The 13,209-nt window shown below is 36.8% G+C and overlaps 1 protein-coding gene across 9 annotated transcripts in view; it reads right to left on the bottom strand.

The window, feature by feature from the left end:
- The window catches only part of LOC136884746 (52 kDa repressor of the inhibitor of the protein kinase), a 95,496-nt gene that overhangs the window by 71,374 nt on the left and 10,913 nt on the right, over positions 1-13,209 (bottom strand). For 4 of the 9 annotated variants that reach the window (XM_068230330.1, XM_068230309.1, XM_068230312.1 and 1 more), the window contains exons 2-4: positions 5,838-5,954; positions 5,572-5,721; positions 1,795-1,921 (exon numbers count right to left, since the gene is read on the bottom strand). The exons of 1 other annotated variant lie outside the window; for it this stretch is intronic. In XM_068230330.1, coding sequence (XP_068086431.1) covers positions 1,795-1,921; positions 5,572-5,721; positions 5,838-5,954 — 394 coding nt within the window. Of the gene's footprint in view, positions 1-1,794; positions 1,922-5,571; positions 5,722-5,837; positions 6,012-6,042; positions 8,940-13,209 lie in introns of those variants that run through there. 4 more of the 9 variants (XM_068230313.1, XM_068230329.1, XM_068230321.1 and 1 more) reach the window with 3 other exon arrangements.

Raw genomic sequence — 13,209 nt, 5'->3', positions numbered from 1 at the left:
GGTTTTGTTTTTATGTTTATTGATAATTTTATTTACAAACGATCTGCTGAATCCATTATTCTCTGTTATTGTTTGGATGGTTTTTATTTCTTTTTTTTTTTTTTAAATTTTGCTGGGATAGTGGTATTTTTAGGGCTGTATTTACCATACTCTTACGGGCAGCCTTCTTGCATGTACCAGGGGGTAATGAAGTTTCATGAATGGTGCTGCAAAAAATTTTGTTTGTAAAAACCAAATATATGGCCAACATCAAAACAGCCCCTCATTACTTCAAGACAGAGCATGGTAAGATAGAAAGGGTTGACAGCTTCAAGTACCTCAGAGAAATCGTAAGCTGGAAACTAGTGATAGAAGATGGCCACTGCTGTTCACAGGACACATGCTTTATACAAGGGGAAAGCCACCTCAAGGCAAGATAAATTAAGACACTACAATACAGTAATCAAAACAGTGTGTCTGTATGCTAGTGAATGCCTCCGAATTACAGGAATGTCAGGACTAAGAGAGCCGAGAAATTTGAGAGAAAGATCCTTCGCAAGATAATGGGTCCAAAATTCATGGATGGCCAGTACATGTTAGAGGAAGGGGAGAAATATACCAAGAAAGTGAAAGATTGATCGAGTCAATGGAGGAAAGAAGACTCAAATTTTATGGACATCTGTTTCGAATGGATGAGAAGAGGCTGACAAAACAGATTTTTAAAACGCTTGACAACAGACCTCAAGTTTCCAACAAATGAATCAGGGAGGTAAGAAAGGATCTTGAGCAGTCTGGATTAAATTGGAAGACGTCCTAAACCAAACAAAGTATAGATCAGTCATCAACAACTCAGAGGCTTCCATGATAGAACAGAAAATGAATAGGGGATATAGGGGATAGAAGACAGGTTGCAAGAGAAAAAATGCAAAGATTTTGGGCTGCAAAGAAGGCTTCCAGTGATTTTGTCCTACATATAATAATAATAATAATAATAATAATAATAATAATAATAATAATAATAATATGGCTTGTCTGAAATGAACCCCAAACTTTTCATTTTAACATTGTTTGCTCCTTGATCATAAACTATAGTCTTGGCTACTAGTCCAGTGCCCTGAATTTTCAGCAAGTGCACCTGTAGCATATCTTTAATGCTCTACCCTGACATAGCGTCACTGGTCAAAAAATATCCTATAATTTGCCTGAATTTCAGGTACAGACCATTAACCTTATCACCACAGCCTGATTACATAAATGTCTTTCAGCGCCATTTAAGTCAGGTAAGATTTCCGAACCTGTGTCTACAAACCCTTGAAACAAATTACAGGTATAGGCCTGCCTTTTTCTTGGGCTTTCATTTTTTTGCACTTAATTTGTAGCAAATCAAGAACCATGCCATTATACCAGACTTTACCTCTGAATTTTGCAGCCAAATTTTCAATGGCCTAGTAATAGGTAAACAAAAATATGTCTGCAAGAACCTGCATGATTTTGGAGAACAGAAATGAAGGGCCAAAGCAAAATTCTTACCTTATTCTGAGTACCTCCTCCCCTGAACCCTTATGTTCTTAAGTTTAGCCTGGAGTTTTACAAAGTTACCTGCTACATCACTATAAAAAGTACCTGCACAAACACTAAAAACATTGTTTACTGCAGTTTTACTTCTCATTTTCTTCTGATTTAAATTACTTAGCCTAGTTTTCAATATGCAATTGTTTCTTATATCTGGACACTTTTTTTTGCAATGCTCTACACTTTTTTGCCATTTGTGGACACAGTGAACTTTTCCTTAACACTGAAGGTGTCATTACTCACTACTTTGGTTTCATCACACACGGCTGACTCCGACTCCAATTCCTCTTCTCTCCACCTATTTTCTGGGCTTCTCTTATTGATTTCCTTTGTAGAAGGCAAAACCGAGGGGAGAGATCCAGGCCAAAGTCTGAAAAGATAAATTAAATGTAATAAGACAATCTATATATATAAAGTAGCTTGTCCTGACTGACTGACTGACTGATTCATCATCGCCGAGCCAAAACTACCGGACATAACGAAATGAAATTTTGGGGATATATTCATATTAAGATGTAGGTGCTCGCTAAGAGAGGATTTTTGGATATTCCGTCGCTAAGGGGGTGAAAAGGGGGGTGAAATTTTAAAACGAGTGTGTCTATATCTCAAAACTAAGTTTACAGATGTGAAAACTGGTATTTAGAATCTTCTTTAAAAATAAGGAAACACGTATTTTTTTGTTTTCAGACAATCCCAATAGGAGGGGTGAAAAAGGGTGAAAAAGGGGTTGAATGCCTTTAATCAGGATACGCTACTTATATCTCAGAAACTGAAGATATTACAGACCTCAAAATTGGTACTTTTGATCGCTGTGAAAAATAAAGAAACACATATGTTTTTGTTTTTGGAAAATCCAATTAATGCGAGGGTGAAAAGGGGGGTGAATTTTTAAAATGAATGCATCTATATCTCAAAGGTTTTAAAGTTTAGAGATGTAAAAATTAGTATTTAGAATCTTCGTTAAAAATAAAGGAACACGTACTTTTTTTGTTTTCGGAAAATCCCAATACGAGGGGTGAAAAGGGGTGAAAAATGGGTTGAATGCCTTTAAAGAGAATACTTATATCTTAGAAACTGAATATATTACAGACCTGAAAATTGGTATCTGGGATCTACTTTAAAAATAAAGAAACAGGTATTTTTTTTGTTTTGGGAAAATCCAAATATTGGGGGGTGAAAAGGGGGATGAAACTTTTAAAATGAGTGTATCTATATCTCAAAACTTTTAAAGTTTATAGATGTAAAATTTGGTATTTAGAAATCTCCTTTAAAAATAAAGAAACACGTACTTTTTTGTTTTCGGAAAATTCTAATAGGAAGGGTGAAAAAGGGTGAAAAATAGGTTGAATGCCTTTAATGAGGCTACTAATATTTCAGAACCTGAAGATATTACAGACCTGAAAATTGGTATTTGGGATCTACTTTAAAAATAAAGAAACAGGTATTTGTTCGTTTTTGGAAAATCCAAATAATGGGGGGTGAAAAGGGGGGTGAATTTTTAAAATGAGTGTGTCCACATCTTAAAACTTTAAACGTTTACAGATGTAAAAATTGGTGTTTAGAATCTCCCTTAAAAATAAAGGAACACGTATTTCTTTGTTTTCTCTAAATCCCATTCGGAGGGGTGTAAAAGGGTGAATAATGGGTTGAATGCCTTTAATGAGGATACATATATCCCAGAAACTGAAGATATTACAGAACTGAAAATTTGTAAATGGGATCTCCTTTAAAAATATAGAAACACGTATATTTTTGCTTTTGGAAAATTCAATTAATGGCGGTTAAACAGGAGTGGCAAATTGGGGTGAATTTTTTGAAAGACTATATCTACAGAATATCTTAGAAGCGTAAAATGTTACAGACGTACATAGTGGGTATTTGGAATCTCCTGTAAGTGTAAAGAAACATAGGTGATTTGTCTTTGGAAACTCCACTTAAGGGGAACTAAAATGGGGTGAAATTTTAAAATGAGAATTTCTACAGTATATCTCAAAAAACTTAACATGTTACAGAAGTGAAAAATGGTCATTTTTTATCCTATTAAAAATAAAGAAAAGTGTATTTTTACTTTCGGAAATACAACTTGGGTAGTGGGGGGGTAAAAGTGACTGAAAATGGTGTTGAATTCTTTTAATTAGGCTACTGATATCTCAAAAATGAAAATGTTACACACGTGAAATTTTATTTTTGGAATCTGCTTTAAAAGTAAACAAACACGTATTCTCAGAAAATCCAATGAAGGGGATTTGGAGTGTTAAAGGATAGAAAAAATTAATTGACTTAATTGTATGAGAATACATACATCTAATAAAAACTAAACTTGTTACAGACGTGAAAATTGGTATTTTGATCTCCTTTAAAAACAAAGAAAAGCGCGTTTTGGGGGGAAATACCTTGGGGGGGGGGGGGGGAGTGAAAAGGAGTTGAATTCCTTTCATGAGGACACATAAATCAAAAAGTGAAGAGGTTAGAGTGGTGATAATTGGTATTTAGAAGATCCTTTACTATTAAAGGAACAAGTATTTTTTGCTTTAATATCACTTTGTGAGGGGGGTGGGGAGTGTGGAAGGAAGTTAAAAAAGTGAATTATTTTTAAGGGGATACTTATATCTCAAACCTGAAGGTAATAAACGTGAACATTGGTATTTGGAATCTCCTTTAAACATAAAGAAACTCGCCTTCTTTTAATTTTTTGGAGGGTGGGAGTAAATAAACTTAACGGCGGTGGGGTGTAAAAGGAGGTGAGACCAATTGATTTTACTGTTCGTAATGTACTTATAAGGAGCCTCCGTTGCTCAGTCGGCAGCGCGCCGGCCTCTCACAGCTGGGTTCCGTGTTTCAAATCCCGGTCACTCCATGTGACATTCATGCTGGACAAAATGGAGGCGGGACAGATTTTTCTCCGGATACTCCGGCTTTCCCTGTCATCATTCATTCCAGCAACACTGTCCAATATTTCATTTCAATTGTCACTCATCGATCATTGCCCCAGAGGGGAGCTTCGGCAGCCGACACAATTCCTATTGTCGCCGCTGGATGGGGCTTTATTCATTCCATCCCTGATCCTGTCGAATGATAGGAAACAGGCTGTAGACTTGCGATGTACTTATTCTGATCATAAACCGATCATTTTTAATCTTTCCTGGGTTCTTTTCCAACAGCCATATTTTCCTTCGGAGAACGCTCTTAGATTAGAGTAGATTCTCCTGGCATATAAATAAAAATTTAAACACATTTGAAATAAACGATAGGAATGAGATTGGCCGTCAAATTGTTCACCTCTATAATAAGGTCAATGATACACGGAGGTATGTCATTCGTATCGCCAGAAATTCCGCACACTTGCCTACGCGCAACAATGGTGCTGGTCACATTGTTAGCAATGACAATGGCAGCAGATGTATTTTACCGCCAAGTAGCGGTCTTGCATATTGCTGTGGGGTCCAGAACATATATATAATAATAATAATAATAATAATAATAATAATAATAATAATAATAATAATAATAATAATAATAATAATAATAATGTTCTGGACCGTCGTCAAATGTGCGGACCGCGCTGGAAACGGGTCCTGGACGGGCAGGCCCTAATGACTAAGAATGCAGTCTGGTCGCGGGTTCAGTACCGCCAAGACACCCAAGACGGCACCACGCCTGATCTGAAGGATTTGTTCCATATTAAAAATGCTTTTAGGAAAAGATGGCAAAGATTTAGGGACCCAAGTGACCGGGTGGTATACCTGGAACTAGCCCGGGAAGTACGAAATCGATTGCCGGAAGGAATGATTGAAAAGTGGGAGGAAACTTCCAGTAATCTATTAGAAAACGAGTCAGATCGAGAATTTTGGCTGATTCTCTCAGAAAGAGAGTCAGATCGCGAATTTCGGCGGATTATATATAAAACAATAAGCATTAAAATATAAATTTCAGTATAATACCGTAGCGAAGCACGGGTATCATGCTAGTCTTATATAAAGTCTGCATACTTTCAAATCCTAATGTGTTTGAAATACTCACCCCTGACTTAATGAATTCTTGTTTCTAAAGTCTTTCTGTACAAAATGATCTGAACACATAACATAACTTTTGTTCAAACGTTCTGGTCCTTCTCTTTTGAATATATCATCCAGGTCTGCTCGTCTGCTCCGAATAACCCACTGCTTGCATCTAATAAAATCAATAATAAAAATTAGTACATGATTGTCATAAAACAAGGTATTCTATATAAAATGAAATTATGTAAATATATGGAAATCTAACCTAACATTTCAACTCATACTTACATTTCTTTATTTTTTGGAAATCTGTAGAAAGACTTTGGTGCACTTTGCTGCCTGTAATTCTTACAACCATATACAGTGCAAATACTGCCCCTTCCAGCCATTTTTCTTAAAACAGGCCTAATAAATTAAATATTATTAACATTTGATAGTGTATTACTTCACAGTTGCCAAAGCCTAGTTTTTAGTGCTTCACAGTTGCCAAAGCCTAGTTTTTAGTGCGCACTTTGAGGCACCAGAGTGAGTCACAGTTGCTGTTTCAAGTTTTCACGCCTGCTTTCCACTATTATTTTTGTAACCCATTTGATATTATATACACTACATATTTTAGCAAATACACTTCTAACACTAAACCACAAGGATAATAATAATAGTAATAATATAACAAAATGGTCTTAAGAGCAGATGATGGGAAAGAGATGTTCATTTGTGTGCTCAAATATGGCTTATATGAAGAAGGAATTTACCATGTGAGAATCATACATTCCTATGAACTGTGCCATTTTCCTCTCGATCGATAGTAGCTTTAAGGTCCGAGGCATTGCAGTCAGACTTGTCAAAGTCTTCTTCGAGAAAGCTAGTACAGATATAAAATGTATATTGCTAAGTTTGTTACAAAACCAACATCTGCTACTTTGCAGTTAAACTTCTTGAAATGCTGCTGTCTACCTGACTTCCTAATTTAAAAAATGCACATGAACACCTGAAAATGAATTTTCTTGAAAATGGCACCCTCACAGATTGATGTCTAGACCCAAAAAATCCCTACTCTGTGAATTTCATTGAAATCATTACAGCCATTTTCAAGAGAGCTAGTGCATATACACAAGAATTGTTTGTTTAATAGTAGATGAGAGTACAGGAGATCAGAAATACTACAGAAGAACCATTCAAATCTCACGGCTACAGAATTTACAATGGGAAACCTGGACTAAGGGTTATGAAACAATGTCCCCAATTTGGAACTGGGTTTATAGTCAATGTAAAAATAATAGATTCAATAATCGATTTCTAAGCCATCTCACCTAGAATTTCAACTTTGAGTTTAAAAGCATCCAACAAAATTTATACCATCATAAATGCCCATGTCCCTACTAATGAAAAGCATTTTCTAACAAAGACTAAGAAAGAAGTGGAAAAGATTTGGGAACTCCTTGACCAAACAGTAAACCAAGTAAATATTAATAACATTAAGATCCTATTAGGGGACTTCAATGCCCAACTCGGAAGAGAAAAGAAATACCTATCACTGGGAAATGGGCTCCACATAAACGTACAAATAAGAATGGTTAAAGACTTGTTGAACTCAGTAGAGAACACAAACTGATCTCAAAGTCCACATACTTCAAAAGGAGGCCAAACAAACTTAAAACTTGGAAACATCCTGATTGGAGAAAAGAGGAATGGCAGCTGGATCACGTATTTATGGACAAATCCTTCACACAGAGAAATTGACAATGTTAAAGTATTAAGAGGAGTAGATACAAGTTCAGATCATTTCATAGTAAAAATTAAGTTCACACCACTAAAAATGAAACCAAAAGCAATAAATGAAAGAGGAACTTTGATCCACACTAATTAATTAGAAATGATAAATATACAGAAGTCACACAAAACATAAAACTGACAGACAACTTAGAAGAACTGGTTCCAATTCTCAGGCAACAAGCTGAAAATTTAGTCCCATTGAACACACATAAGACATGCCTGGTGGACCTCAGAATGTGACAAAACATGAAGAAAGGCATCAGGCATGGTTAAAATCTCAAACTCACAAAACAGAAGAAAGTGCAACCAACCTCAGAAATATAAGGGAAAAGTTCAGACAAATTATCAGGCAAACCAAGAGACAATCATGGACAGATCTAACTGATTCAACAGAAGAAAATTACAACAAAATCAGTTCCAGAGACTTTTACACAATCGATGGTCCCAAGTAGTAACACTGTATCTCAAAACTCAATGTTTGCGCATTTCTCACAAATCAGGAAAATTACTTAGTGTTCTTTTACAATTTACTGTTGATATTGAACATAAAGACAACAATATATAAAAATTTTGATTTATTTTAAGTACTGATTACAAAATTAAATGAGATACAATAATCAGAATTCTGATGATTTAAAATATGAACATTGTATGTTGTTGAGTTACAATGATAATACTTGTAAAACACACAAGAATTTGACGATTATTTGATAATACTTGTAAAATACACAAGAATATGACGATTTATTTATTTATGTTTCATTGTTCATTGTGTTTCATCATAGGCACCTTTATTTATTCATCTACAACATACAATTTAAATTATTTAATACTCAACAACAATGATTGAAACTCCATGCAATAAGTTCATGTGTAGATTTGGTGTGCAAAAAATAGATCTGTTTGGAATAATTACGCTTCATTTATACTTTCAGGGAAGGGATTCCGACATTGTTTTGGATTATAATTACGTGTTAGTATCGTCTGGTGAATTTATGGATTTTTAATCAATATTTTTTATAAATTTTGTGCCCTAAGTGGGAACCATCTTGTTTTGACTATAATTGTCCATAGTTAATACTAAGAAGAGGGGTACTTGATTATGATTACAATCTTGCCCTAAGTGCCCAACATCATATTTCAATTTACCATCGCTCTCACAGAAATCACGATGAAGACGAAAACCCTATACTCTCTGCATGATGTTGCCTAGGTCACAGAGTAGGCCTATACATTATTTGTTTACTACTTTTGACATTAACTAAGACACCATCTTTATAAAGGACAACCTGCACTCTGTGCACGGTGCTGCATAGGATATGACAGGGCCTCTCAAACGCCCAAAATCTCACGCATGCAAATTGAGGCGCAAGAGCTCTGTGCACTGTGCATCGGTCCCACTTGGCTCGGACCAACGCTTCATCTCTGGGCTACTCGGCTAAGCTCGGCTCAGATTTGGAGCGCTACGGAGCACATGAGGAAGAGGGAGACGGGAGAGCGAGCGAGACAGGCGTGGGGAAAGAGAGAGACAGCGCTATTGCTCCAAATCGAGGAGTGGGGGTCTGCACTCTGGTCAGCCAAGCGAAGTCGTCTTTTGCACCGTGCACAGTCATGCACCAGGCGCATGCACCCTGAGAGGCCCTGGGATATGATCTACATTTCACTCAAACCTAGCGGAAGGTATAAAACGTGACCCAGTTTTATGGAGATAATAATAAAGTAAGATATTTACAACTTTAAACTTACAATTTTTACAGTTTTTGCTTGTGGAGTACATCCTTTATCCGAAAGGACTAGTTTTAAATTTTTTTCGTGTGGTGCAGATTTTTTATAGGTGAAACGTTTAGTGAGGTTAACTTTTATACATGTCTCTTGTTATGTGATTGTCGCTTGTTATATATTTTAGTATTCCGTTGCCTCATTCAGAAAATCAAGTCGACACAGCAGTGATGTTAGAAGATTGCGTGGTTCATTTTATATTCCTTTCTAGATAATAGCGCATTGGTAAGAATATTTCAATTATATATATTATATTTCAATTCAGTTATATGGTCACATATACGTGTTCATAGTACAGCTAATCATCTTTCTGAAGAACAACAATCACATGGTGTACAATGCACGCACTTTGGAAAATATTATCGACCCGACAGGGGTGTAAGCATACACATTAGCAGAGCTCACCCTACACTGTACAGAGATACCCTGGTCAAGAAGCAAAGTAAAGTCAGTATTTTACGAAATTCCCCAGAGAATCGCAAGACAATGATACCACGACCAACACCACTACTACTCCAGCTCCGAATATAAATGAGTACAACAGCGAGCTGATTAAATGGAAATCAAAGTTTTCTGAAAACCTAATAGACAATTTCGACAATTCAGTGCCTAATATTCTTCCCGGACCGAAACACCCCGCTCAGAAGTTTTATGAATTGACAAGAAAAGGCCAATTTAATTCTGCCCAACGTTCATATAGGAACTCTTCAAACCCTCAAAGATCAATAAAAAGGGGAAGAGAGAAGAGAAGAATGAAGTACATGTATGAATTAACTCAGTTCTACTATTACAATCAGCGGCGAAAAGCCATACGCAACATGTTTACAAACGAACAACTGATTTGCAGGCTGAAAGAAGAAGTGTTGCACACCCACTTTTCGGGCATATTTTTTGGCGGAACAACCACAAAAGACCAGAGTTCCTTCAAAAAGACAATGAGAGTGAACTCATGGAGACTAATGACTTATACAATCCGGTCATTGCAAGTTATAAATCTCATTCCGTATTGACGGTTGTCACTTTACAAAAGAAAATATTTTCTTTTGTAAAGTGGCAATCCGGTCATATCTAAAGAAGACATTGTTCAGGCAACACAGAAAATCAAGACAGACACTGTAAGTGATCCTGACCATGTAATCGTCCGAGCTATTAAAAACAGCACGATTTCAGAGATAATCGCAATCATTGCCACTAGAATGCGAACAACAGGGTTAGTACCATCGTCTTTCAAGAAAGTCCGTACAATTCTAGTTCATAAAGGAGGTGATGTAAATGATCCCAGTAACTAGCGTCCAATTACTATATGCTCAGTTATTAGACGAGACATCGAGAAAGTTCTTGATAAACAGTTTCAGAACTACATTCTGCTTCATGACAATCAAAGGGGTTTCACCGATACACCCGGTACTTACATAAATACCTTGATTTTGGAAGCCGTTTTACAGCACACTAGGCAAGAAAAGGACGATGCATGCATTATATTTCTGGACGTTCGAAAAGCTTTTGATAACATCGGATAAGCGCACCTCCAGAGCACATTAGAGTCGGTTGGAGTGCCCAAAAAATTGACGAGGCTGCTAATTGCTCTACAAGATGGAAATGTAACACAGATACAGAACCCAAAAACAGGGAACAAAACCCATCAAATTTCATTGCGGTGTGCTTCAAGGCTCCTCTTTGTCACCAGCATTATTTAACATTGCCACCAATCATACTGTGGAAGAATATCTGAAGACTCTTTAGCAGGGAATTATGGTTACTCGATTGCAAACGAGCAACCTAACCTCACTATAATGTGTTTCACCGACAATAGGGTAATATTTGAGAAAAACACTGAATCTGTCGCCGAACTAGCCAGGATTGCCATAGAAAGATTTAAGGAACTCGGCCTGGACATAAGCGCTTCAAAATCGACTTGTCTTTCTATCAAGAAAGGTCAGCTAACGGAGGAGAATATGATCATAAATGACGACTGTGAAATTAAATCACAGTGCAACGAAAGTGTGATTCGCTACTTAGGTGTGAACTTCATTAATGAACTTAAACTGGATCCACAAGCCGTACTTGACAACACGCAAAACAAGATTGACACCCTTGTTAGCTCACCACTGCTGCAATCGGACCAGAAATTTTCAATTTTAAATAGTTCAATATCCCCTACTCTTATTTACCCACTTCAAGTTACTCCCCTAAACAAGATCCCTCAAACTTTTCTATCAGATGCGGATAAAATATTTAGAGTGGAACTAAAGAATTATTATAACTACCAGCAGACGTTCCGGTTCATATGGTGTACACTGAAAGGAAGTATAAAGGCCTCGGTTTGTTTCACGCCTCTTGGGAAGCCAAACTGCAGCATATTAACATCTGTAATAAATTAACACTTGCAAATAACAGCTACATTAATGCAACTAGAAACTTGGAGAAAGAACATATAATTTGTTTGCAAGATCTAGGCATAGAAATGAATGATCAAGTTATGTCCAAAAACAGCCATCTTCCCAATGTAAGGAAGGTCTGACAGATACTACGAGACAGAGAAGTTCAGTCATGGACGAAACTGCCGCACAAAGGAAAGGGCGTTCCAGGAATACACGCCAGGGAACAAATGGATAGGAGATCACCGAGGCTTATCCTGTGCACAATGGAGAGAGGCCATCAAGATGACAGCGAATGTGTGTGCCATACGCTCTGTGCCGGGAAGGTCCCAGGACAACACCCTCTATCAGCGTTGCCACAGAGAGCATGAAACTCTTGCCCATGTCCTGGGTGCCTGTCCACGGGAAGGTATCAAGAAATTCCCACCATCATCCAATACGACCTCGCTGAGGGATCACGGTTGCACGGTGCAAGGAGAGGTTTCTGTCCTAGCTACGGATGGGAGTAACAGGCGTATTGACATGATAGCCTTTCAATCAGGTAGCAAGCAAGGATTAGTCTTAGATCCCACAATCACACATTGGCCAGGCCGAAGAGGTGGACGCCGAGAAGTAGATTTACCAGCCAACTGTGGACTACTATAAAGACAGATATCATCTAGACAATATTACTGTTCATGGACTCATGATCGGAGCTCGAGGCACTATCCCTAAATTTCTTGTACAGCTATGGGATTCTCTTGGTCTCAGCCGGACATGACTTCATAACATAGCTATCACCGCAATACGAGGTTCAATAACCATACTCCGCAATCATCTATATAACTTTTAACGAGCTATACATCATGCCACATTTCAGATTTATTCTTGAATGCTGTGGTAATTATTTCTGTCTGACGCACTAGCAAACTCATCAATAACTTTGGAAGACAAAATACTGTTTATCACACAAGTAATTTTAATGTAAGGAAATCCACCTTTTCAATACATACAAAACCGTTGCACATAAATTATACTACAACATTATTATTATGAAGGTACCGATTTCGATATGTTTTCAATGTCATCATCAGCCTTTCGTAAAACCAAGCAAGAGAGTAAATTCACATATAGCAACAATATACACATACTAGGTAAAAATTTGTGTAACGACACACATTTAAAATAGTTTATATAAAATATTTGCGGATTGTTTCGCCTTTAGATTTACAAAAGGAAGTAAGACTAGATGTAAAAAGGAAATTGAGTAAAATATATACTTACGAAAATAAAACGACAACTCCTAATCACCATAGTAATAATAGAAGTTCATTCGTTGAACGGGAACAGGTCCTTAAGTTTAAAAAGAAAATCAAGGATCATAAAAGCAGACAAAGGGAATACGACCATTATTATGGACAAAGACAAGTACATAAATAAAACAAACTTTTTTAATTAATAGTTCCTTTTCTATAGTGAAGAAAGATCCTACCCAGAAAATCCAACGCCGTTTGAAACAAATCCTAAAAAACTCCTCATTTCTTTTCACTGATCAGGAAAAAGCAAAACTTTACAACATGAATCCAGGTCCGCCCACCGCTAAAGCATTCCCTAAGATCCACAAGGCCACCCAATTATTAATTATAGGCCTAGTCCGCTTTATAAATTTTCTCAGTTCATTCAGTATTCTTAAAGAACAACTACAGGTTTTTGTCAAATAAATCTATAAAAAACACTATAGAGCTGATCAA

Source organism: Anabrus simplex, chromosome 1, assembly GCF_040414725.1.
Source record: "Anabrus simplex isolate iqAnaSimp1 chromosome 1, ASM4041472v1, whole genome shotgun sequence".
NCBI classification, from domain to species: domain Eukaryota; kingdom Metazoa; phylum Arthropoda; class Insecta; order Orthoptera; family Tettigoniidae; genus Anabrus; species Anabrus simplex.
The sequence above is the reverse complement of the archived record's forward strand: the minus strand, read 5'-3'. Positions and strand labels throughout refer to the sequence as shown.